A 27,672-nucleotide genomic window follows, 5' to 3' on the forward strand; every position below is an offset into this window, starting at 1 on the left:
CGTCTCAACAATTATCTATAAAAATTGAGATGTGTCTGAACCGTCGAGATGCAAAATCGACAAGGCAATGTTGGTAAGCCCGCCACCTGATACAGAACATTGTTCGCAACAAACTTTGAGCTCTGGACATGGTTGCAGGGCGTCACGCCCCCAGACAATCAAAGGCTTCAGTTTATAAGAACGGTCACCTGAGAATAACAAACACCTAAATTCTAGTATGGGACGCATGTACATTTTCTGAATCATCACCATAGTGTCCCTACGTAAATCATAGCGTCTTCTGGTCAATCTATGAATCATGCCTAAGGCACGTGGTACTTTACATATTGTACTCTCTATACAAGGAGTCCAATCTGATTCATCATTATAAAAAATCCTAAATACCTAAGCGACTCATCTTGCGAAGTAGGCTTTTCTCTAAAGCAAATTGTAACTGAGATAGGATCTATTATTCGAAACATAAATATGGCACTTTTCTTTACATTCAGGGACATGTATATTGTCTCTAGCCACCCCTCTAGCAAATTCATATACCTGTGCAGTTTTTGATGTAAGAAATCAAACTCAATGTCAGCTGCAAAGAAAACAATGTTATCAGCATACATGTATACTTGCACACACTGGCAGTGGGGTATTTAACTAATTAGGATGTTGAATAGTGTTGAAGGCAATATAGTCATTTGGGAAACTTCGCGAGTTTGTTTAAACTTTGATGAAGCGCAGCCATCGTGGAAGCAATAAAATGCTGTTGTCTTCAAAAAGTCTTTGAACAACGCAACAATGTACTTTGGGAAATTGTGGCTTAAAAGGATCTCCTATAAAACTGGAAATTTCACACTGTCTTATGCTTTGGCTATGTGCAAAGTTACTAGAGCAGCATGTTGCCTTGTTTTGCGAGAAATCGGGACGGGGCTTTCTCAATCATCGTGAGCCCACCATATGGAGCAGTCTTCTCCGAAGCCAATTTGATTAGGGTTTATTAAGTCATTTTCTGCTATGCAGCTTGTCATTCTCTTATGAAGCATCCTCTCATTAAGCGTTACCGTATTGAAAGTAGGAGAAATTGGTCGGTTTTCTGTGCTGTAGCCTAACACTTATGTTTTCTGCACAAGGCTTATTTTTGTTAATTTCCAATCGTATGGAATTCAGGCATGTCGTAACGAATAATTTACAGTGTTCAGGAGGTCAGCTGGTGATAATTTAATTATACGTTTTATCAAGGCAGCTGTAATTCCGTCTCGAATGGCAGCTGATGAGGGTAAATTCCAAACAACCTGAGCTAATTCTTTCATTGTGACTTTAGTAAAATTTGTTATTACCATTTGACGTCTGAAATATTATAGCTTACTCTAAGTAAATAGACAATTTAGGCCTTTTGATGTGGTTTTCAAAGATTTTTTTAATTCATCGAGTGGCATGATTTTACACTCGACATAAGTTGACGACGGCAGAATTTTACGCCGTCTGTGGAACCTAAACAGGGCCCCTTTGTTCTTAGGGTTTGAAAGATAGGAGAATCTTTTCTCTCATATTCATCTTTAGCTAAAGAAACTGTGCGCTTATAATTTTCAGCAGAAAACTTGTAATCAGACCAATTTCGGGGACACTAATTTTGCAGAAGTTTTTTTTTTCACGCGACCTATCATCATCAGTCATCCCGAGCACAATCTCGATTCCACCACGGACCGTGATTTGTGCTCTTTGCAGAGTTAACAATGAATTCAGCTTTTATGTTTTCTTTTGAGCAACGCACATATTCTCATAGCTTTCGTGTCTTCTGTCTTTTCAGAGTGAATGGTAAAAGCAGATTCTAGAGTTAGTTTAAATATATTGTAATTTATATACACTCGATTTTGATTGCATGATGCTGTTGTAGGACAAACACTATCAAACATTGCAGACAGGTAATCGCTGTTGGTGGCACACTCCAAGGTAGTGCATGACAAACTAGTGAGGGAAGAACTAATGAAACTTAAATTCATTGCTGAACGAGGCATGCCACTTATAAAAGTGGGTGTTCGAGAGTTCGGGCATGACAAGTCGTTATCTGCTGTCTGCTGGCGCTATCGTTTATCCCAACGGTCGGTTCGAAAACCCCAACAGATACGGTAAGAATTGAAATATCTCACCACAATTATGTTTATGAAAGATGCCAGTGCAACGTACAAACATCGCGTATCTAGAACCCATAAAGGGAAGTATGCATTGACTAATAAAAACGACAGGCAACCAGACAGCGCAATTTATAAGGTGAAACTTACGCTCATACGCAACTTTAGCCTTTAAACTTCTTTTATTATTATTAAAATAAGCCATACCTACACCTTTAGTTGGTTTGTCCAGACAAAAAGTCACTTACGATTTATGTATCTGAAATGAAAGGTCCCATGCGTTCAAAGCCAAATTTATTGTAATGCAATTATATCTGCATTGAATTTCGATGCTAAGATTGATAAATTGGTTACTGCTAATGATTTGATCGGTAATTTTGGTGAAGAAAATAAAGTGACCCTATGGTTTCGCTAAAATCGTTTCGGTGGCTGTCTTACCTAAAATACCATCTTTAAGATAATCGGCTTTAGATGCGCTGTCTTTTTGGTACTTCTTGGGTTTTAAGTGGGCAAGTGTAGCACCTTTTTGCTAAAAGGGGATCTTCAGCACTTTAGGGATCGAGGATCCGTCTCCACTTCATCTGAGTTCGACATGTCTTACCCTACTTGGTAGCTTTGCTTTGACCCAGAGTGAGTTCAGCAGATGCATTCGCAATTTCTGCACACTGTGACGCGGTATCTGAGATAACCTCCTTTTAAAGTCTTTTACGGTCGCTGTTGCGAATGAGTGGGCTGAGAGTTTCAGCTGTGCCCAATAAATGGGTTATCTTGTTCGTGAGTATATGGGCCAATGTCTCACAAAGGCTCCTATAGAGCTAGGCGTTTAATCGCCTATTCTATTGCCTTGTCAATTGCTTCTGAATTGAAACAGAAAGCGACCCTTCTATTGCTGGTATATGGCGGGCTGTAACGCTAGCTCAATCGGGGTTTTGTGCTTTACTTTCAGCTACTGCTTCCCTACGAGAGCACCACCAACGTTTCGGTGTTTCTGGAATTTGTACTTCAAGAGCCTTTGTAGGACAGCTTGAAAAGTCTGCAATATAGGCTCCCTGACATCAGCAACATTTTTCATTGTTACTTTGACACTCGTTCGAATTGTGCCCTTCTCCACACACTTTGACAAGATACCTGAAACCTTTTGTGCTGTATCCACAACGCCAGCACTTTATGCGTTGAAGAGGGTGAGGGGAGAGAAGTTAGACTCGGTAAATGATTGGTCATGCCTTAATTCCTGATGACGAGACTGGTCTCTCGAATTTTACTATGACGGACTCGGTTGGTGCTTTCTTCTTATCAACAATACATGGTCACCGATAAACTGTAAAAAAGAACTGCTGGCAAAAACAGTTCTAGAACTTCTGTTGGTGTCCCGTTGACGTCGACGCGATGAACTAGTACTCTGGAGCATGCTAACTGTGGTGGAATGAACGCGCTCACCGGATTAGATGCGAACAACAAGCACTTCAGAAGATCTTCCACGAAGGACTGGTCAGAAGAAGAGCAGAGAATTCCCCTTTTTCCGAACTTGTGGACCTCGTTGATGGCCTGGACAGGGGCCGTCGGCGAGCGTGATTTCGTTTGCATCGCGTTACGTTCTTATACCGAATGATGTCCTGATTGGTAGGAACTAGCGCCTCAAAAACAAAAAAATATGCTGTTGCGCAAAAAAAAAAAAAAACACCCACTGGCAACTCCTGCAGAGCAATGGAAGCAGATCAGAGGAAAGTTTTTGGTCCCGGTGAAGAACAGGACATTCTGCTGGTTCAAACCAATCCTTGCCAAAGAGTTTTTTCTCCATTTTTACCGCTCTGCGCTGTGGTTGAGAATAAGTAGATTGTTAGTGGCTCTAACATCGGTGCTAGCAACACTCTTTCTCGACACAGTTTCGGAACTAGTACCCAGAACAATCACAAGCAAACAGGAGTTATGTTCCTGTATTTAATTAACTCTTCTGTGAGCACTCGTTCGTTAGTAATCCAACAACTCCAATTATTGCTGTCTTTATATTTTTGTTAACTCTACGCGAAATATAGCCGAGAAGCTTTCTTATATTAACGTTTTTTGCCAGAAGTTGATTCTGAGCATTCCTATATGGTATTGCCACTGTTCTAACTAGAGCTGTGTTTAAATTCTTCTGTACTCTACTCAAGATTTAGTGTAACCATGGCACAGATGTAAAGAATATGTATACTGTAGTTTATTCTGTACAGATAACGCGTGCTGGTGCGTTCTACTTTGCGGCTAGGTTGGCACAAGCTAGTGAGGTGAGAACTGAGCCTTCAGTCTTGTCGCCCAAGGCAAATTGTAACAAAAAAAATTTGCCTAGAATATACAAAAAATTACGTAACTTGGAAAGCTTTCGTGGCTTTCGAATACACTGATATAATTGACAGTCACCACTCCACCCTTTAATTATTTTATTTTATTTTTGGGGGGCGATTGGGGTTCACTCTGAACAGAAACACAGATTTCCGGTATGGCTCGACCTGAGTGACTGCTACTTCAAGGTCGTCAGCCGGTTCACCAAAGAGGTAAGGAGAAGAAATCGACGGTTTGCCCTTGTGTGCACCAACCAACCGTCAAATGATTTGTATAAAAGTGAAATCAAATGGCTCAGCAGTTATATTTCACGTAGGCTGCCACAGGTGTGCCAGATAAATTCACATATTGCATGGGCATGCGCAGATTACTTCTTGCCTCTTCTCCCTTTTCCGCCGTTGTGCGCATCTTAAGTTGTTAGTAATGTTTGTGGTGTCCTAACCACTATGTTGTGTTCGTGTTTGCTCGACCCGTTTCTTTTAACATCAATAATTACCGACTATACCAGCTCTGTATATGTTTAAAATGCGATATATCTTTTAACAAGAAGTTTGAAGGGCCCCGCTGTGGCAGTTTAGTGGCTAAGATACTCGGCTGCTGATCCCCAAGTCGCGAGATGAATTCCCGGCTGCGGTGGCTGCATTTTCAAGGAAGACGAAAATACTGTAGGCCCGTGTGCCCAGAATTGGGTGCACGTTAAAGAACCCCATGTGGTAGAAATTTCTGGATCCTACCACCACGGCATCTCTCATGATCGTACGTTGGTTTCGGGACGTTGAACATTACATATGAATCAACCAACAAGGATATTGAAGACAATTGCGGCAGGCTTCTTGCAGTAAGTACACAGCGTTTTTTGCGGAGACAAGATAACCTATTGGCCTCCTTTTCAAGAGTTACGACTGCATGTAAAGCTAGTCTTGGTGCGTGACCCAAAGATGTGGCTCCGGTTGACATGGTCACATTTAGATAGGGGCAGAGTGCTTGAGATCCGTGTCCTGACCCGTACGGATGCATACTGGTTCTTTGTCTGTTCGCAGAAGGAAGAAATGTAGCACAGTGGCTACTTCAGAAAAGTATTTGCAGTAAGCATTCTAGGATAATTTGAAAATGCCTAATGTAAAGGCGCACATTTTTTTTTTACTTGCGGTGCATCTCTGGTGTCTGCTAAGTAGCAAAGCTAGCTAGCGGTTGAGAAGGCTATGAAAGCAGGGTCATGAGATTAAGCTCTGGCGTTATAATCTTGAGGACGCTTAAGATCTTTTTGCTTTCTTGCGTGACTAACCAAATAGCTAGAATAAAATTGCATCGTCTTCTGGTAACTCAGAACATACCAGTAGCACTAACAGCATACACGGAACTTTTATGGATGTGTAATCTTTTTTTGCTACCTATTGCTAGATGACAGCAGAAGCATTGATTTGAAAAAGTAACCACGTGAACCCCCACTGAGAGCAATTCATGAATTAGGATTGCGATATTTAGGCGTGTTGTTAACGCAACTTGAAGACATATTCAGCGCTAGCAGACAGGGACGTAAATGAAACGACAACACACTGCGCAAACTTCAACAATTTTATTCGCAGACAACACCAACATCCCTACACAGTGGTGCCACCAGTCCACAAACTCGGGTCGCTGTTTCACTATCGAAAAGGTCAATTGATGGTGCACTCAACTCAAACACGTGTCATTGTGAGAGATATCTTGGGATTCAATCATCTCTCGGAAATTTTTGCCTTTATGTTTCTGCAGTCCCACGCAAGATTTATAGATTGGTGCGCAACTGCATTCGAAGCAATGTTACAGGCAAATGCCCATAATTAGTCTTGTTTATAACATTTAGCTTGTGTTCGTGAAGAATATTGTTACGACATCTTCCCGTCTGACCTATATATATATATATATATATATATATATATATATATATATATATATATATATATATATATATATATATATATATATATATATATATATATATATATATATATATATATATATATTATATATATATATATATATATTATATATATATACATATATATATATATACATATATATATATATATATATATATATATATATATATATGTATATATGTATATATATATATATATATATATATATATATATATATATATATATATATTTATATATATATATACTACCAGTTTTATTATTACGGCCGTTTGTTTTTAAAATGCTTAGTATGTGGTTGTGCCCCTATGTATAAATTTGGCATGGTTCTGAGGAAACATAAAGGCGTCAAAGAAATGATTGAAGCCCAAGCTTCTCTCGCAACAGTGACATGTGTGTGAGTGCACCATCAATTGACCTTTTCGATCGGGATAGGGATATTCAGCTCGGCTAGTCGGCGGCCTGGTGGCGTCACTGTTCATAGATAATAATAATAATAATAATAATAATAATAATAATAATAATAATAATAATAATAATAATAATAATAATAATAATAATAATAATAAATGTAGGGTTAACGCCCTAAAGCCTTCATTTATTTGGAGAGACGCCACAATGAAGGGCTCCTGAAATTTCAGTCACCTGGGGTCCTTCAACGTCCAACAAAATATTTCGCTTGTGTGGCGTTTTGTAGACTGTGTGGCTTGGTGCTTTCTTGAGAGTTATTTCTTCCATTTTCTACAACGTTTCGGGTGCTTCAAAGACGCCGCAAGATAGCTTCTGGAAATAAAATTGTTGAAGTTGGCGCACGGTGTAGTCTTCTTCTTTATATGATGCTGTCAGCTCCCAATAAGCCGTCAAAATGTGGATTCAATTTGTTGCACTCTGAACATTATCTGCTTATATTTATGCTGACCATGCCCTACATTTCTGGAGAGCACTGCGCAGATCACTCCTTTTTCTGTCAGCAAATTTTATGCTACTAGTCCACGAGGAGTCCATGTCAACTAATAGTCCATGTCAACTAATAATCTTGCATATCATTTTCTTGCCTTTGTCGTTAGAAAAGATTGTAGACATCGCCGTGTAGCAGATTTGCCGGATACTATAGAGCTAATGAGCGAATAATAATACCCCCACCTTCTCCCAGAAAAAAAAGAGCTGTGTGGCCCTTGTAATGCGCTAAAAGAGAAACTCTATAAATCTTTCTTATTCTCTAAATTACTTTAAATAGTGGCACTCATATTCTAGGAGTTGTTTCAAAAGTTACTGCAACTGTTATGCACTGTGATAATAAGCACAAATCATGAACGAATGCACATATTTACTTCTCTGCAACGTATTCCTCATTCGATTTATTGAATTCTTATCACGAATATGACTCAATATTTTGAACTTATGTGCTATTTGCGAAGTTGACAATACCAAAACACTATATTTAGAAGGAGAACTGAAAATAAGCCCAAAATACGCGACAAGCAACTAAGAAAACTCTACCAACGACTTTGTGGAAATGAAGATCAAATACCAGTATGAGCGGAACTGGTACCTCTCCAGGTAGCATATATTCAGTCTAAACTTATTCAATGAAGCAAATACATGTGTGTATATGGCTCCAGTTTTTCCTTTCAATTTTAAGTGGATACACTCACTTGTTCGTGAAAATTGGTTTCGTAATGTTGCTTAAATGAATCAAATTTTTCTTTTCGTGCTCGTCTAGATACTCCTAGAGAAGCATTTTACTGAGATCGCTTCCTGCGGTAAATCAAACAACTTTCCGTGCATCTTCGCCGTGGTAGCTGGGTGAGTTTACGAGCATTGCCATCAATCTAATTGTTCACGTATTTGAATACATTAAACATTTATTGCCGACAAATCTCAACAAAAGTTTGGAGCTCGAAGGACAAGAAATTCACAAAAACAGGAGACAAGACTTGTTTCCCGTAACATGGGACTTATTGAGAATTACTGTCTTACAACAGACATCTTCGGAATTCGCCTAAAGCTGAGTGTAGGGTCAGATTTTTCAAACCGTCCTCTCACCTTTTTTTTGATGAAACTTATCTCGCTCTATCGTGATTTTGTCATTTTTTCTCTCAAACTTGCTGTTAGGAATGTATCATCTCACCTAGTTTTAAACATAGCTAAACAATTATGAATTCTCACACCGGTTTAAGGTCAGTATATATACGGAAGTTTGAATGATTCAACATGGTCACAAAGAAGAGGCGGTAACGCAAAAATGTAAAGTTCAGAAAGAATGCGCAGAGACGTCTGAGTACTTGTACGATCTCCTTTTTTATGCTTTTATAGTCAAGAGAAGCAAATCGCCGTTCACGGGAAGATGAAAAAGAGGAAATGAAAGACAGGGAGGTTAGCCAGTTCTCAAATCAGTGGGCTACCCTGTTAGACAGGTCTTAATAAGTGGGTGTGCTTATCCAGCATATCAACATAAGTAGTCCTAATACGTTGCTTCAGTGAACAAGTGTTTAGGCGTAAGTCGTGTGATATGCTTATATTCTTTTGCTAATAATGCGATATTTTCTATTTCAATTGTGTCTGTGCACGCAGTTGATCACAAAACTCGAGGGTACAGGCTCAATCTATCGCCACGGTGGCTAGATTTAGATAAGTAGAAATGCAAAAGCAACGAGAAGGAAGAGGAGGAAGAGCAGAAAGAAAAAAAGAGAAAGGAGGTTGGGTAGTTCTCAGGCCGGCTGGCTACCTGTGCTGGGGAAGGAGGCGAGGGGAATAAATGGGAACAGAAACGCAACGTTACAAAAAGAAGGCGAAAACAAAAAGGCGAATAGTGTTACGATAGACAAGACAGCTTATAGTCTCTCTGAGACCAGTTGCCCACAACAAGCACAAAAATGTTCTCAATGTCTTGCGCGCCGAAGACGGTCTCAGCAGGTGTTCTGAGACATTTGTCTCCTCCAAGAATTGGAGGTAGCCAAGTCTCTGTCGCTTTTACAAATTGTCTTCTTGGCGTACTGAAGCTAGTACACTAACAAAGAAGATGGTAGACAACACCTCGCACCTACCGTTGACACATGTGGGTCTACCGGCCATTTTGATTCGAAATGAATAAGCATTTGTAAAAGCCAGCCAGAGCCACAGCCAGAGCGTCTCCTCAGCTATAGTCATTTCCTAGATGCAAGAGCAACAGCTCGATGGCGATTAGGCGCGCCTAAGCAGCGCACATATGCCTAGTGTTCTACAAGTAGGACGCTGAAACTTGTCAATATTACTCGAGCATTTTTTCTATTAAGAAAGAAGCTTGATCCCCGCGTTAGAGGAATCGGTATAATGTACGAAAGTAATACATACCCCTACAAAAGTAGTTAAACATTTACTCAACATTGATATTGGAAAGCTACCTCAGTGTCTATTGACGTTCGACAGCTATAGAACCACTTAACGTGAATGCATCTACATTGACGCTTAGTCACACATCTACATCCATACGACTAACGTTCATCACTAACAATTGGCAGACCCTTGTTGCATGGATGCTTGTGGCAGCTGTAGTAGATAACGTTGAGAGTTAAGCCAGAGAAAGCGAAGTGACAGCCAGAAGAGCTGACCGTTTGGACGCCGAACGTGGGCTAATGTCGCCTACTCGCGGCCTGATGGAGTTATTGAACCGCTCTGCCTGATCAGAGGGAAATGCAACGCGCGTAATCTTTCCCCTTTGGCCCACCGCTATTACTCACGGTTGCAGCGTTGTGGGGAGCGCGGAGTTATAGCGGTGTCTAAGCCCGGCGAACCAGGTGGGAGTCACAGAACCATTTGGTATGGATATACGCTATGAGCGACGCTGTCTCTTGGGGTAAGGTCATCGCTGGGAGGTGTGTTAAACATGGCAAAACTGCAATACTTCCGTGGAAGCGCGCTGAATGGGAGCGGATGCTTAGAAACTACGCGTTGACAGAACCCATCCAGAATGCCTTAGTCATGATTCATTACTGCACTTCACCATGGACGCTGTGAGAGCACAGTGGTAGATAAAACAGGCGTATTTTTGAACGCACACAATTATTAAGGCTGTGGCACAGTCAACAAAAGCATATTGACTGTTAGAAGGCTGTGTTTTATTGGGTTGTCCTGTGTAGAACCTTGAAGATTCAGGTACCAATCGACGCCTACGGTATTCGTTTTCTGCCTGTTCAAAAAATTAGTGTACCGTGTGACCTGTTCCTGCTTCTAGGTTTTCATAGCATATAGAGGTCACGTATGGATGTAAGAAATGCTGAGCCCCAAGCGCGATCAGTTAAAGCCCGATTTGTTGAACTATTGACGAACCTCAGAGAAGTGCTGGAACACTGAGGGGCAGTCGATGAACTACTAATTATTTTAACACATGAAAGTGGTAAAGGTGAATAAGTATATACAACCAGCTTTACCCACGCTAGTGGGTGGTGTGTTGCTATATATATATATATATGTATAGACTGTATTGCTATTGCATAAAAAATACTGGCCGTGGTGCAGTGGAGATTGTGCCAGGCTTGTGTTGTCACAGACCCAGGAGTCACGGGTTTGAATCTCAGTGACAACAATTTTTCTTTGTCTTCCGGTCATGCGTATGTTTTCGATGTTATTTACGTGAGGAAAATACATCAGAGAAACTTTCGTGCACCCCGGCATAATAAACTTTTGTGCTAAATGCTAGTGTCACCAAAGGTGTGTTAATGATGCCGTGCCCTTTTCACGCGCAAGTCTATCTGATTGCCGGGCCACAAATCGCCACGTGCTCGCACTGCCAAAAACAAAATGACCGTTCCACATGCGTGATGCCAAGTGCCATGCCGGTATGAAAATTCAAGTGATGTTGGTTGAAAATTTTCAAAATACTGCCAATTTTATGTTGTTTGTCAATTATTGAGTGTGCAGTAAAAATTCACACAATTTTGATATACGGCAAATTTTTTTTTGTTGGCGGTCTTTATACAATGTCACAAGGCGTGTCGTCGTGGTGTTAACTTGCGACGTGCGCAGCTTCATGCCTATGGAATTTGTCGTAACGTAATTATACACATATTTCTGCACTGAACTTTCATTTCTGAATGCAAAAAATTTCTTAGTGGACTTTGGTGACTTTGAGCAAATCAATTAATCTATCCAGCCACCTACAACTTTTAGCTCTCCTGGCCGTTTCGATAATGATATCGATACGAAAATTGGTGAGGCAGAACATGACTGTATGCGAGCATAAGTGACTTGTAATAACATGAAAATTATCGTTTGTATGTCATGAATGACATGATTGACATTTTTTATTCTCTATTCAAGAATTACTCCGCATCGCCCTTGGGCGTTATAGCAGGGGGTGGGGTTACAACGGAGATACAAATAGATCTTCATTCACACAATAGACTTTTTCAGCGAGCTTGTTCCATTCGGCTACATATACTTCTGAAAAAGGGAATTCGCAAACATGCATGTCCTGAGCCGGTATTCACGGATCTTTGTTTACACCAACCTTGTTATATATTTGAAAAAAAAACGGTTTTAGCCTTAACTTCTGTCTTCGGGAAGACAACAATCCTCAATTGATTCTTTTTTCATCATTGTGACACTCTCCATTCTGCGGTACCTGCACAGTACGTACCTGGCTGCTCTGTTTTGGATACCTTCTATTTCAGAAATGAAGCTGGCTTCCGATGGATCCCATAGTTGGCAGGCGTACTCTAATATAGGTCTAACACATGTAGTAAATGCACTCCATTTTAATTCAACTTCGCGACATCATAGGTTTCGTTGAACGAAGTTCAGAACCCATCCAGGCTTACCAGCTGTCTCACAGAAGGGCTCATTCTATGAGCAGTCAGCAGAAAACACGACGCCTAGGTACTTTCATGGTCTTGCTGCTCTTGCGGAGGTTTAGTTCGCAAGACAGATTGCAAAATTGGTATGGTATGACATGACAGCAAAGCGAAGATGGGTGACACATCCTAACGTGTGAATCATGATATGCCTGTCATGTAGGTCGTGATTTCACGCCACGCTCAAGGTGCGCTCGCGATCGTATTGCTAGCTTCACACATACCAAATTTGGTATGAGGGGACGTGAATGGATCACGAAGGTACATGACGGGTGCAAACATGATAATCATGAGATGCGTATTATGTAAGAACATGACTACATACCATGCTTAGAATGTGCTCGTGGCCGTTTCGTTAGCTTCTCATATACCAAATTTGTTGTGACAGGACGTGATTGGACGACGAACGAAAATGAGACTTCCAAACATGATAATCATGACATCCCTGTTAAGTAAAACATGACTACAAGCTACGCTCATACTGTGCTCGCAGTTGTTTCACTAGCTTCACCGATACTAAATTTAGTGTTCCATGACGTCAATGAATGAAGAATGTACATTACTGGTGCAAGCATGATAATGACGACATGCGTCTCGAGTAAGAACATGTCAACATACCCGGCTCATGATGCACTCCGAGTGTTTCGCTAGCTTCAAATATACAAAATTATTGCGATAGCAGTTATAAGAATCTCGGCTGAATTTCCGCCAGCATCGTCATCGCCGTCACCGTCACTCACGGTAAATATATATATATATATATATATATATATATATATATATATATATATATATATATATATATATATATATATATATATCATCAGCCTGACTACGTCCACTGCAGGACAAAGGCCTCTTCCATGTTCCGCCAGTTAACCCAGTCCTGTGCATGCTGCTGCTAATTTATACCCGAAAACTTCTTACACTCATCTGCCCACCTAACCTCTGTCTCCCCCTAACCCGCTTCCCTTCTTTGGGAATCCAGTTAGTTACCCTTAATGACCAGCGGTTATCCTGTCTACGCGGTACATGCCCGGCCCATGTCCATTTCCTCTTCTTTATTTCAACTATGATATCCTTAACCCCCGTTTGTCGCCTAATCCACTCCGCTCTCTTCTTGTCTCTTAAGGTTACACCGACCATTTTTCTTTCCATTGTTCGCTGCGTCGTCCTCAATTTAAGCTGAGCCCTGTTTGTATATCTCCAGGTTTCTGCTCAGTAGCTAAGTACGGGTAAGATACAGCTGTTATATACCTTCCTCTTAAGGGATAGTGGCAATCTACCTGTCATAATTTGAGAGTGCTTGCTGAATGCGCTCGACCCCACTCTTATTCTTCTAGTTACTTCAGTCTCGTGGTTCGGCTCTGCGGTTATTACCTGCCCTAAGTAGACATAGTCTTTTAAAACTTCAAGTGCACTATTACCTATCTCGAAGCGCTGCTCCTTTCTGAGGTTGTTGTACATTACTTTCGTTTTCTGCAGATTAATTTTTAGACCCACCTTTCTGCTCTCCCTGTTCAACTCCGTAATCATGAGTTAATCATATATATATATATATATATATGTATATATATATATATATATATATATATATATATATATATATATAAATATATATATATATATATATATATATGTATACATATGTATATATATATATATATATTAACGCAAGAAACAAAAATAATGTAGGAAAAGACTCCGGCATGTGCAGTCGAACGCAGGAGCTATGGAACGGGAGTGCGATGCGTTATCGATTCAGCCACGGAAAAGTACGTCCTTGAATGTTCAAATGGCAAGCTATTTATATAAGGCACTTACCGCTGGTGGCGGCCATGTACGGGGGGGGGACTATCGTGTTACCAGCAACTACCAGCACGATGGCCCAATGAGTGTGCGTCACCAAATTATCACGATGCGGCGGCGCGTGCTCTCATCCCACGCGTACTTTGCGCCACGGAGAGGAGTGGGTGGACGATCACTCGCACGCCCTTATCTTGAGGCGGGGAGGATCGTACGTCTTGGCTGGCCTCTGGCTTTCACCGGAACGATTCTTTTGTAGTTAATGGGCGCACAAAGGTCGTTGCAATTGTTATACACTCTCCTTTTGTGTAAAGGGTGTGCTCTTGAGACACAGCGAAGGAACAAGTGAGGCGCTTATTGGCGTTCATCTGTACCCGTGAATGCGTTTCGTGCTTTATTAGTGGGTGAGAAACGTGGGGCTCCTTTCGGTCTGCTTGCCATTCTGCGCGTGTTCTTCCAATTTGTTACTATCAACTTTATTGCTTCGCCTTTGCGGCAGAGCTGTGAGTTTTTTTTTTGGTATTACGTTACGTGAGTAGACGGTGAAGGTAAATGGCACGTACAAACATGATAATAAATCATATTATGCGTTTCATGTAAAACATGGGTACATGGTACGCTCATGACACGTTCGTGGCAGTCTTGCTAGTACCAGATATACCAATTTTGGTATTATGTGACGTGAATGAACGATGAAGGTAAATGAAACGTCGAAACATGATAACCATATTATGCATGTAAAGTAAAACATGACTGCATGCTACGCTCATTGCGGGCTCGGCCATTTCGCTAGCTCTAAATATACTAAATTTAGCATCACGTGACGTGAATAGATGGCGATGGTAAATTACAATTCCAAGCTTGATATTATGACATGGAAGTCATGTACGGTATATTTTACGGCCACCTTTCAAAGTTGTGCTAATTTAAAATGACATATCAACCTTCCTTTCGTGCTTCGTATATCATTGATTCCCACTGTATGTTGAATCTGCCTATGCTTTATTATATCTTCAGTGAGTAGACTGTCTGCAGTTTATTTTACTCAAGAAAAAACCCGCAGACACGCCACGACTTTGAATTGTTCAGAGGCCTCTAAAATGCGTCTTAAATTGTCGCCATTCGTCCAACCCACAAATATACTTGAGTATTTCCTTTGATGGCTTGCGTGACAGCTTTGCGTACTTGACTCCGGCTTTCGAAGGAGGACTTCAAGATCTGGTTTAGTGTCGGCAATGGGGATAATCACTGGGTGGCCGTGTTACAAGGCGAAGTTGGAGCCAGAACGCCTTTCATCACATAATGTTGGCACAACGATGATCTGTCAGCAGTCACACTGTCAGTCTTTACGATTTGGGTCTCGCGGACGGTTAGGCTTCGTGCAGAAGCTTCGCGTAACAGCGGCTTCACGAAGTCCTTCGGATTACAGATGCGGTTAATAAGTCTTGAAATTCACACTGTCTCACCTTCTCAGGCCCTTGCTCTCGGGTTTCACGGCACCAAAATAATGCGGAGAAAAGGACGAGCTGCCGTCCGCATCGCGAGACCCACTGTCAAGCTCTTCTTTGTTCTTTGTTCTAATCCTGACCTAAAGATGATAGTGTCAGCCATCGTCTTCTACCCAATATTTATCATAATCATCCTGCTTGTTGAAATTTGCAACACCTATCCACAACAGAAGAATAGTTTGTCGGACATGAATGCTGGTGAGATGGAATGTTTTCTCAGCATTTCGTTTCTCAGTTTCTTTGTAGCAGTTCCAAGGCGTTGCATGTTGTGGGCGAACTCACGTGATTTTTATAATGAACTTTTCACGAACTTCATTAGGCGTGACTTACTCGAGGCCATTGCCACAACCTACATGTGTCTGGGAACAACTTAGTGCAAGATGATACATTCGCTGAACTGCAACTCCTGTTTCGGCTGTGGAATGAGCGGTTCCTGTTACATGCTCGACTACTTGATTGCTACATAATTCATAAAGGTAGTTGACAATATTTGAAGTAGCGTAGATGCAATCAAATAAAAAGGCATACCTACCCGATTTAGATGCGAAGTAGCTCCTTGACTCGCGTCTCTAAGGGCCGTTACACGCGCTAGCCGGACACCCGCTCCGCACGTGGCGGGACCCCTGCCGCCCGCAAGTGGAGAGCGAATTGGAGGCCCGGCGCCAAAATGCAACACAAGCGCTAGCCGCATGAGCGGCTCTGGGGCCGAATTCACAAAGCTTTCTATTGGCTACGCATTTTCTTAGCCAAGAATTCTCTTATCTGGAGGGATTACTATAGCGCGGGTGTGAATTTGACTTATTCGGCACTTAAGAGGGCGAGGAGGACACACAATAGCCGATGAAACGACAAGGAAAGAAAGAAGTATGTGCCGATAATATCAAGGTAGCACGCAAAGCGTCTAGCATCGAGAGTATACGATGATAGCCAATGATTTGCTGCATCTGAGTTTCAGTTCCACGAGCGTCTGCTACAGCGCTTACGGGATGCCGCGTACGTTGTAATAGACGCTTTGGTGGGCTGTGCAAAGCCAAGCACTCGCCTTTCATTAACGACTGTAGCTAAAAACGAAGTAGCTCGATGACTGTAAGCCATCGAGCAATCCATGCACTATCTCGCCAAGTACAAGTAAACAACACTCCAGGTGCGCCACATCAATGAAACCACGCATAAATGATGCATGCAACGTTTGAAAATGTGCCTAAAATATCTTCCTTTGTTTAACGCGAACAGTTACCTTACATTTACTAAAGCTGCCCTGCTACTCAACTAATTCGGTGCAATCGAGCACGGTATAGTGGTGAACGTAAGGGTGTTTTGTACATATAGTAAAATGTAGCCTTTGTTACAAAATTCTTACTACAAGACACAGAAGCGATTTTTGTGCCTGCAGACGAATTGTCTGCGGGCACAAATAACAGCAGTAATCAAACAAAACAGATAACAGCGGTAATCAAATGAAATTGTGAGCGGAATTTCGCTGGTTCCTTGCACCGCAGCATTTTTATAAAGCCAGATTGCGAGAACGTGCATACGCTTACGCTTAGGTATGCGTCTACATAAAACAAAGGAGACTCGTCTAGAGGTGTTCAGTGCTAATGCTTTTCACAAAACACGGTGCAAATATTTTGTCCTGCGGTGTTTGAGTGAGAAAACAAAGCAAGGGACGTGTATACAAGTCTTGAAGTCGAAAGACGTTATCACACGTGCGAAAAGGACGAATAGAGAGAGAGACTCTCGTTTCGACTTCGCGAATGCTTGAGATCGATAGAAAACAAGGACAATTTTCTGGTCCAGCAGACATCAGGGAAAGTTTCCGCAAAGCAGCGTCAAATGCTTGAAGAGCATAAAAAGTGGAGTACGTGTTTTAAGGGAGTGACAGCCACACAGAAAGCGAGATGAAGTGTGACTGTCTTTAGATGTGAGAATCAATGCTAATTAGGAGAGCTGTGAGTTAATGAGCCAAATCTTCTTTAAGTAACAATAATGGAAACAAACTGAGTATTAAACTAGTGATAGTGACACTAGTGACAGTGAATTCATAATAGTTGATTAGCGTTGTCACAGGCCGATATATATTTTTATTTTCTTATTTATATTGGGCAAATTATGAGAAGGTAGCCTAGGTTAGAGCCGGCTATCCGAACGTCGTGACAGTATTGTACAAGGTAAATAGCACACAGTTATACAGTCACACGTGGCGGTTTCTATCTTCTAATAACCTTGGGCAAACTCATTAAAACTATTTTTTTCTATTTTCGACCAAGTTTCACCGGAAGTTTTTGCATTTGGTGTGATTCGAAGGAACGACGATATATCAGCAATAGGGTGAATGCAAGCATTGTTGCAGTAACGAGTGGTTACAGCACTCAGCTACAATCTAGGAGGTACTTGGTTTGATTCGCAGAGTCACCGAGCACTTTTTTTTTCAAGAGGTTGCCCGGCCTGACATTATGCGTGGTGGCGGGTACTAATTTTTTGAGAAGGTGGCTTTTGCACTTGCTTCTTTCACTCCTCTTTTGATCCAAAAGCGCAGTACCGTGCTCCTTAATAAATTACATGACATAGGGTTCATAATTTACTCCTCCATTCTATCTTATCCCAGAAGTGTCCAGTGCTGAGATACCAATATCATACCTGGTATATTACTTTTCACGTGTTTGGATATTCGACAAGCGATCAGTTGTCACGGTGTTTTGAAGAAAATCTACACGTGCAGCGAGCTAACTGCTTGTGGCGAAGGTGACGGCCTTTGTAGAGACACGCTTTCGTGCTAATTTGGTGGGCATCATCACATGCAGCAAGAAAAAAGAGCACGGACAGTTAGAGCAGACACAAACAGAGTGATTAGTTTGTGTCTTCTCCCCCGCTATCGGTCATGCTGCGCGCTTCAGTGTAATGTCGCTGTCAATGGTTCAAATGAACTATAGCAGTTAATCGAGTTCTGTTGCGAGGGTCCTCTATTGTCAAGAATGGAATAGAACAATGGCAATTTGATTTGTGTCATAGAGAGATACTCTGCTTTTGGTTACTAGAATAAGTTTTTCAGCCGAAGGTTATTTTTTATTAACAACAGTTCCAGTGCAGATGAAAAGTTGATGGACGAAATTCGTGTATTCAGCTTGACTAGGTTTGTGACCTTCATTGTAATTGCGAACCGGTATTACAATATGCATAAATATCACACACATACACAACCACGGATGATAGCTTGCATATTCTGATTAAAATTCATATGTTGAAATTGACATATTCGACCAACGCAATCTGTACAAGATATGCCATGTAGAGTAGCTACGCTCTTAACTAATCTTCGCAGGTTCGTTACATTTTCCCCAATTTCTTGCCCGTGACTGTAGGTTGGCAAATGCAACAAATTCTTCGAACACACATATTTTCTGTATGGTTACATTTATTTTTATGCAGTACAAAACAAATTGAAATGTATATAGGCTGAGAAGAAAAAAGAGCTAGAAACAAATTCAGCCAACTTATTACCAAACTTACTCACCAATGATGAGCGCATTCTCATCCAAAAGATACATACATACATACATACATACATACATACATACATACATACATACATACATACATACATACATACATACATACATACATACATACATACATACATACATACACTCAGGTGTAAATATTAAAATGAATGGCTATAAAACAACAAGTCTAATGCACTCATTTTGAATATACAGAAATTAACTTACGAGAGAAATCCATCAGCACTGTTACGTCTGAACACGGTGTTTCTCGAACCATCTCGCAAAAGCTTGATGCATAGTTTTTGCTGCTACCCAGTGTCAAGCAGTTTTAATAAGAAACACAAGAATAAAGCCCTTGACAATGTCATGCTAAAGAAAAGGGCTGGGCATCAATATTTTGTACATGTCTGCAATATCACTATGTTTATTTACATAGCTTGGCTCATTAACAACACACTAACAAAGCATGTTAGGACATTTGGGTTGAAAGTTGGCACAGCGCAAAGAAATTCTAGACAATACATGAATAATACAATTATAAGCTACTAAGCTCCTTGGTGCGAACATGTTTATATTGACAGCTATAGGCGCCATTTCATTTCCCAAAAACACTTCTCAAAAGTAGAATCAACTCTATTTAGCTAAAAGTTTCTATTCTGGCCCGTCGTGGTGGTTCAACGGGGGCAGTGTCTCTTTCGGCCAAGAAAACAAACACCAAGTATTTTTCCAGTTCGTGAATTCACCCCATGCCAACATTGGGGCAGCTGATAGGAGTGGTTTTCTAGAGAGAAAACCACCACATTCCCACCAGTTGTGGCCTCGGGTAGCTACTTTACTTGGACTAAAATGATGAAAAACACTCCTCAAGAAGACTTCAAAGTTTGCACATCAACACAGTTCCCATACAGCTGTGTATTAGTCTGCTTGAAAAATATTCAGTTTACTGGTGGGCAAAGACTGTACACTAATTATGTGAGGTGATGCTCCAGTGCACTGCATGTATGTCTTGCTGCTGGCATCAACAGCGATGTTGTTCAGCACGTATGTGTAAAATCACAACTAATACTATGTCACTGCAAAGTAATTATGTGTCTTTTGCATGAAACAGGGGCCACAATGTAAGAACATAAGAACAATTACCTTCACGCTGTTAGAAAAATGTAAATACATTTTCATAGAGTTTTCACAGCTCATCTGAGAATAGTAATAATGGTTATAAACAGATTATTACTTCTCTAACAAAGTATTTTAAGATGCCAGCTTCAATACTAGAGTATACCAGTACCTTTGTAGGGCTAAAGAATTGTACAGGCACCTAGAAAAAGATAAGTAAATTCATGCTATGGCTAAATATAAATAAAATAGATACTTTTATTTCTAGTCTAAGTAAAGCTGCAAAGACTATAAGTCACTTCTATAGTACATGTTTACATTATGAACAAACATATCCGAGCAAAGTATGCATTAAAAAAGTTACTCTTACACAGTAGAAACAGATAAGTAGACTGTTGAAGGACGGACAGGCAGTGGGATAACAATACACAAGCACTAAAATATACTGTTAAGATATACTAGGAGTAGTGATGATCCTCTTCCTTCCAAATAAAATAATTCACGTATATTCACTTCCCAGAGCTTATACACTCATGGCGTAATTGATGCTTTACCAATGAGTGTAGACTGAAGGATTACATCGACTAAGTACAAGATTACCGCATCCAAGGCTTTACTTCTTGTACTACAAAGAATGCAAACACCGTTACCGTTGTCGACCATGGATGCTGTGATTTATGACAGGTAAATGGAAAGACACGCAGGCACTTAACACGCATGGTAAAAACTTCAGCTCGAAAATATTTGCCCACTAACACCACAACAGCCTTTAAATTAGTGTGATAGTTTGGTATTTTCATGCAAAATTTAAATAATTTCGAATGCAAGCAAAGGAATGGCTGAATAATGCACTGTTAAGAAGTAAGCTGCAGCTGCGCAGAATGATACTACGTATACAATTCAAACTGCTCCTGACATCACAATGTGCTCTTTCTGCTGTCGTAAACTTTGAGCAGGAGAACAGTCACTGGCAGTCCCTTTATACTTGTTGGTATTCTGTGCTCTGTTCTTGATACACTGTATCTGACAGTGGAGCACCGGATCCCTTGTTACTGCTGGAACTTAGAAAAATACAGATCATTGTTAAAACCATGCTACATGCAAGAGTGTACCTTTGTTAACTATGTGCTCATATTTACAGATGTCGTCTTTTCAGAAGCCAGTGACAAGCCTCAACACACACACAAACAGTGAAGACTGAAAATATATCTTATTATGATACAAGAGCAAAACTACAATGTTATAGATGAAGGCATGAAATTTCTGCCGGGCATAAAAAGCCAATAGAGTTTCTTCTATTTTGATTTTACACTAGGTGTGAGAAGCTGACCACAAATAGGTTCACTAAAAAACACAAGTTAGACTGCATTACAACACAACAGCCAATGTTAATAACTTTAATGCTGTCTAACATAGCCAGCTCACCATACTGCATATAGGAGCAAATAGGCAGTCTAGAAGACACAAAGCACTTGTGGATTATGAGTGTGCTTGTTGCTGACATCTATTATTCTAAAAGAAGAAAACCTTTCAAAAACGCACTACTTCAGGGGAAATAATCATACGCAACAAACACAATTGGCTCCTACAGGTGCCACCAACACTCATCATTATTGTTGATACCAGTGTCTTGCCGAATGGATATGCTCCGTCCTTCACAGAACACCAAAGGAGCGCTCTATGACTTGGCTTGCATGTGTGCTGGCTGCATCGCACTGCTGCTGAAGTACGCTAGTCACAGACAGATGAGGAGCCATGGCTTTGAAACACACTGAACGTCACTTTTAGAGATCAACAATGCATACTTAGGTCAGGTACAATTTGTAGAAAATTATATATCATTATGCAATCGTGGTGAACAAGTTCGGCTGAAACACAACAAGCCACATCACTGAGAGAGAGAAAGCTACATGAAGTAAAAGATGCAGTTACTGGCCCTATGTCGTCTGAGGCTTGTTCAATAGGTCTTTTTCCTTGCAAGTTATGAACAGCCAAGCAATTTTCAACCACTTGCTATTTCCTTCCAGAGCACTCAATCCACAGAGGAAGTCACAAGCTCAAGAGCTCAATAAGGAAACAGAGTATTTGTGCTCATTTAAAAGCACCAGCTTTTGAGTCTCAGATGATTGGAGTTTCATTCATAAGGTTCAGGCTTTCAACTTTCAACATTCTCAATTATATTGCTACTTAGTTCTATAAATGTTGAATAAGGATTATGTGTGCGAATAATACAGGTATCCACTGCAATCAATCATGCTTGGGTTTTCGATTTGTGCACAGTAAGTGGTGTTCGCTTAATCGTATGTAATTAAAACCTAACCTTGCAGTCAGCCGTTAGGTAGTTTTGTGCCCTCGAAACTCCTAAGCAGACCGCAGTCCTTCCAGATGAGGCTGCCATGCATGTTTCCAGGCCACACCCGCTGAATGATAACAGTCCCAGCAGTGACAAAGACTTGCACAGTTAGGGAGCACGTGTCCTTCCCATTTTTGTACAGGCGCTCCAAGTCATGATGAGCATTCATGTGCCAGTGTGTGCAACCGATGCATCACAGGACCTTAAAAAGCCAATCTCTGCGATCTGTTAAGAGCCAAAAACGAGATATTTAAAAACAATCATTAAAAGCACTCACTTCTGATACTTCTTTGAGGAAGGTATCACTCCGTCAAAGTGACCAAAATCTGCTATAGCTTGTTTTTAAAAGAATCCAAATATGAATCGTAATGTGTGTTTGCATTTTATGCAAAACACCTTGCTGCTTTCGAAAACCCAAGTCTACAATTTTTGTTGGTGTACGTAAAAAATGACACCACAAACATCGCTGCTATTTTAACTTATCTGAAGGTATCACAATTTATTCGCAATATCTCATTCACTTCTACACTCCTGTTGCTCACCTCATCATCTTTTCCCATTGGCAATATGGTTCATTTCATACCCCGACACAGCCTCAGTGCTACATGGACTAACATGATGTCATAACCAGCTTCTCGTTTCAGAATACTAGATTTTTCCACCAACTTGAATGTTCTGTAGATGATGTGTGACAAATGTTTGGTGCTTCAGCTTTTTTTTCCATCGTTTGAGTAAATATTAGCAGAAAATCTTCTGTTTGGCTATGTTCACAGTAGTCCAGTGAAAGGCATGTTTGAATGAAATGCATTTTTCTTTTTGGACGTCAATGAAACCATGAATCTCGTTCACTGACGCATATTTGTGCTTACTCTAAAGTAAACCTTCTTTCTCATCACTCAATATCCCAGTCTCCTCTGGGGAGCCTGTATTCCTCCATTTCATATTCTGCTAGCTGGCAAGAGTGCCAAATGCAGTAAAACATGGGCAGCATCTAAGGCATTCCCTCCATGATCAGTTGAGCTGTGCACTACGTCTTCTTCTAAGACACATTTGCAGCTAGCAGTCATTTTGGGACATAAATGTATCAGTAAATTAAAATCATTTGTCACTTCTGCACTTCATGAATTTTAAGGTTCTTGCAAAGAAACCTTGCTGAAAATGTAAATGTGCTGAAATGTGTAAGGTTTCAGAAGAGACCCACTCTGTTGACTCCTCAGTGGGCAGAGGAAACAATTCTGTTCACTTACACTCTGGCTACATAAACAAGAACAGCCACAACGTAGTGTAATACGCTGTGCAAGACCATTCTATTGGCACAAAGCATGGCCTTGGCTTTAAATAGCTGTCCTCGGGACAACTTGTGTTACAATTTGTGATGTCTTCTGTTTTGGCTGCCAAGTTAACCACTATAGACTATTTTGCAAAATCTGCCACATTATCCTAAATTCAGACTGGTGTGAAAGTGCTTGAGCTTGAGCACTTCATTTTTTCTGTACGCATGTCCTTCTGTTATAAATGTGCATGTAATGTGTGTCTTCAAATTATGTATACACATGGTCATGGCAACAATTGACAACACTGAAGTGAGCACCAGAATGTGTGTGGGCTGCCACAGGGGTGTAGGCAGTTTTTTTTGTGGACGAGGAATTAGAGGAGGGGCAGCACTATTATCAGAAGCGGGGCCTGGTCCGTGGATGTGATCGAGCTTCATTTTGCACTCTGTATACTACGGGGGAAAATATTTGAAAAGGGGAGAAGGGTATGAGCCCGGTGTACCAACCCCCGGCTTTGCCGCTGGGCTGCATCAAAGTTGTATGCCTTGCCCTACTAAACTTAATGTGTGTATGCACAGCCTCTTTCCACTGACTACAGGGTGAGCATGATGTGACATAAGGAGTTGAGATGGGGCATTGGCATGCTAATGTTTTTGTTGTATCATCCCAAAATCAAATATCGGTCATGCTGTACTAGCCCATCGAGTTGTTTCGTTCTGTCACCTGTGGTAGTAATGTAAATGTAGTGGGTAGATCACCAATTGTTTTCTGCTGATAACATGGGTCTCTTTCATATTGCTCTTGTAATACTGAAGTATCATCAGAAAATTGCAAGACTTTCTTCAGTCAGTCTGGCGAGATATTTTGTCTGTCTGTGACAGTCTGTTGCCATAGAGCAGAACAGGAATGGCTCAACATACTCATGAACACACCAAGAAGAAGATTACTTGCAGTGTTATTACTTTTGTAATATGTGAAATACTCTACCTGTAGCTGTTGTTTGCGTGAACTTCTTGGTTTACGCAAACACTGTCACTTTGTTGTCACATTGGTAGTGTGACCACCCCGGAAAGGCGTTGGTCTCTGGTTCGATCCCCAGACCAGGATAATTTTTTCGGCAACTAACAAGCTTTTCCTTGTGAGAAATCCGTACAGATTTCCTTGTGGCCTTGTGCCACAAACGGGTGGTTGTCTAGTTTCTCTTTCTGAACCATTCTGCCCCCTTGCAGGTTTCCACAGAACCTATTTGCATTGCTTTGTTGTCTCATGTTACACAAAGTCTATAGTTTATTATTTCACAAACATTAACAAGCTTGTGTTTCTTCAGAATTATGCATTATGCCGCACCCTCCAAAGGGCCATGTATTTCAAATGATGCATGCTGGTTCTATTTCATGTTTTGCAGTAAAAGAGACAAAATCAAAGCATTTCGGTCTAAATAACTTCTGGCAACACACGTGACATATTGAAGTGTGAGTATTCATTGGCCCAAAGTAAAGAAACTCTTGGGCACGCTTGCTGTGTGGATATTATTATGATGATAAGAATAGAAGCGTGTTTCATGCTTCCTGAGGAGCTAAAAAAAAAAGGTGTACATTCATGCGAAACGGTTTGCTTTTGTGCGCAACTAACACAAGTAGTGTTGACCAACATCCTACGCAAAGTGAAATCTTACATTGTATTTCTACATTTGGACAAAACTATTTACATTCTTATGGGTACTCGCATGCTAGTCATAATATCTGTTGAAGTCACTGTAGATTTCAGATTCTAATGTTACGGCCCATGTGGTTACTGTAAGCCATAATGATTCCTTCAAAAAACTGTGGTGATGGCTACGTATGCTTTGGTACCGCATTATGTCGGCTGCATTTTCACTGGAAAAAGAAAACCACCATTTGCGAATGAAATATCACAAGGTATACCTATAATTGTCATTTGCTTTCTTCTCTAATTTGTATGTTTGCCAGCACTTGTTTGCTAGTGCCAACCTTGCTCATTCTTTTTGCATATACCTCAGGATTATGCGAGGAAGATCTTGCGACATGAAACTCAGCTTGTAAAATATTCTTGCAGGACATCTTTAACTCAGTGTGCACTCAAGGAACAGTGCATCATGGATGCGTACACTTCTTTTGAAACAAACTGAGTGTGAACTTTGTTTCGTACAAGTACATGCATCGATGATGCACTGTACTGTTTATTTTTATTAACTTCAGTGTGACAGACTTAATGCTGCCGCCATGTCACATGTGGTGTACGCTGCTATTGGCAGCAGAAAATAGAGTTTCTTGTTTTATTGCTTTCTTATCGTATTCTGTGGTCAATAATTTTAACACTCCTAATCATCGCTCTCAAAGAACTTCACTTAGTGAATGCCGGAAACAATTGTAATAAAATTCGATTGGCTTTCAATTTTAGAACGTGCCTGTCTAAACTGAGCATTTGTTTAAACTGGCACAATTTAATGACGTGAACAAGTCTTCACCAGTGAGACATTGAGGATGGTATGTGGATGGCATTACGCCTAATTATTATAATGTTTCTGTGAGGTGAGCGCAAAGGGAAGCTAGAGACAACGCATCTTGTAATTGAGAGCTGTCTTCAATGCGCTCGTGAGTGTGTCTCCTGGACAGGAATGAACACAAAATTGAAACACTTGATCATGAGGTGTGAAATATGCTAAAGGTACGCACAAGCCCAGCAAAGAGAAACTCTTTCACTCCTACAGAACCAAGCTATTCATTGGAACAGGTTAGAGGCGACATGCCCCAACTCTAGGGAAAGAATGTTTTGGTTACAGCCAATTATTACAGCAACGTTTGGGAAGTTGACAAAGTCAAATTGATTGTTTCGAACCAAGTCATACAGAAACTAAGGACTCACTTTGCTGTGTACAGCGTGCCGAGAATTCTGATAAGCGACAATGACCTGCCATTCACCCTCAAAGAATTCAAAAATGCCACGAAGAGCTGGAACTTCGAACACAAAACGAGAAGCTCGGTTTACCCGCGTGCAAACAGAAGGGCTGAATCAGCCGTAATGCAAGCGGAAATGCTCCCTAAAAAAGGACAAGGAAGCCACTCAGATCCACAAATAACATTTGTTTATTTGCAAAACCCATCACTTCAAGAAAAGGATGGTACTCCAGCACAAGTGTCAATGAGTTGCCACACTAAAATGAGTGTGTAACAGCTTCACAGTTACTGCAACCCGAAACAGTCTATGTGAGGGAAATAAGAATGTAGAAGAGGCGGAAAAGCACGTGCTACCATCAAAGACGAGCTAAGGACTCACCAAGCCTTAAAAATGGTCCGAGACTGTCCCAGTTTACCCAACGAAAACAGGAGCATGGGTGAAAGACAATAATTAGGAGAATTTATGACAGGTCGTATGATGTTAAGATGGAAGACAGCATCCTGAGAAGGAACTGAGTACTCAACAGGGGAAGCCCTTCCTCAGACAAACACATTGCAGTCAGTGAGCCAAAGAGAGATCAACCGAAGCAGACTGGAATTGCTGCCGGACCTCGAAGAACCATACGGCATCTAAAGAGGCTCCGGGATTTTACAGTTGGATGAAGGATTGACTTAAGAAAGGGATGAATGTAAAAAAAAGATCCAAAACTTCAGGGGCGTACCAACTATTTCGCGAGTGGGGGGCAAGCCTTAACACACACACACACACACACACACACACACACACACACACACACACACACACACACACACACACACACACACACACACACACACACATTCATCGCAGAGACCAAATATAAACGACCATAAAAAGTAAGAGAATAAACTATTTTCATTACAGCAGCGAATTGTTTGCCATTGGTTCTTCGGCATTTAAAATTGTCTGTGTGCCATAAAATTGCCTGCCTCTTACATGACGTCAGGAATCTGCGAAATCTCGCGGTGTTCATTACGGC

At 40.9% G+C, this 27,672-nt stretch overlaps 1 protein-coding gene across 3 annotated transcripts in view; it reads left to right on the forward strand.

The window, feature by feature from the left end:
* The window catches only part of LOC119164555 (uncharacterized), a 182,035-nt gene that overhangs the window by 140,045 nt on the left and 14,318 nt on the right, over window positions 1-27,672 (forward strand). For all 3 annotated transcript variants that reach the window (XM_037416769.2, XM_075872610.1, XM_075872609.1), the window contains exons 15-16: window positions 4,571-4,642; window positions 8,074-8,156. In XM_037416769.2, the coding sequence (XP_037272666.2) occupies window positions 4,571-4,642; window positions 8,074-8,156 (155 nt within the window). The remainder of the gene's footprint in view (window positions 1-4,570; window positions 4,643-8,073; window positions 8,157-27,672) is intronic.

This window comes from Rhipicephalus microplus, chromosome 8, assembly GCF_043290135.1.
Source record: "Rhipicephalus microplus isolate Deutch F79 chromosome 8, USDA_Rmic, whole genome shotgun sequence".
In the NCBI taxonomy this organism is placed as follows: domain Eukaryota; kingdom Metazoa; phylum Arthropoda; class Arachnida; order Ixodida; family Ixodidae; genus Rhipicephalus; species Rhipicephalus microplus.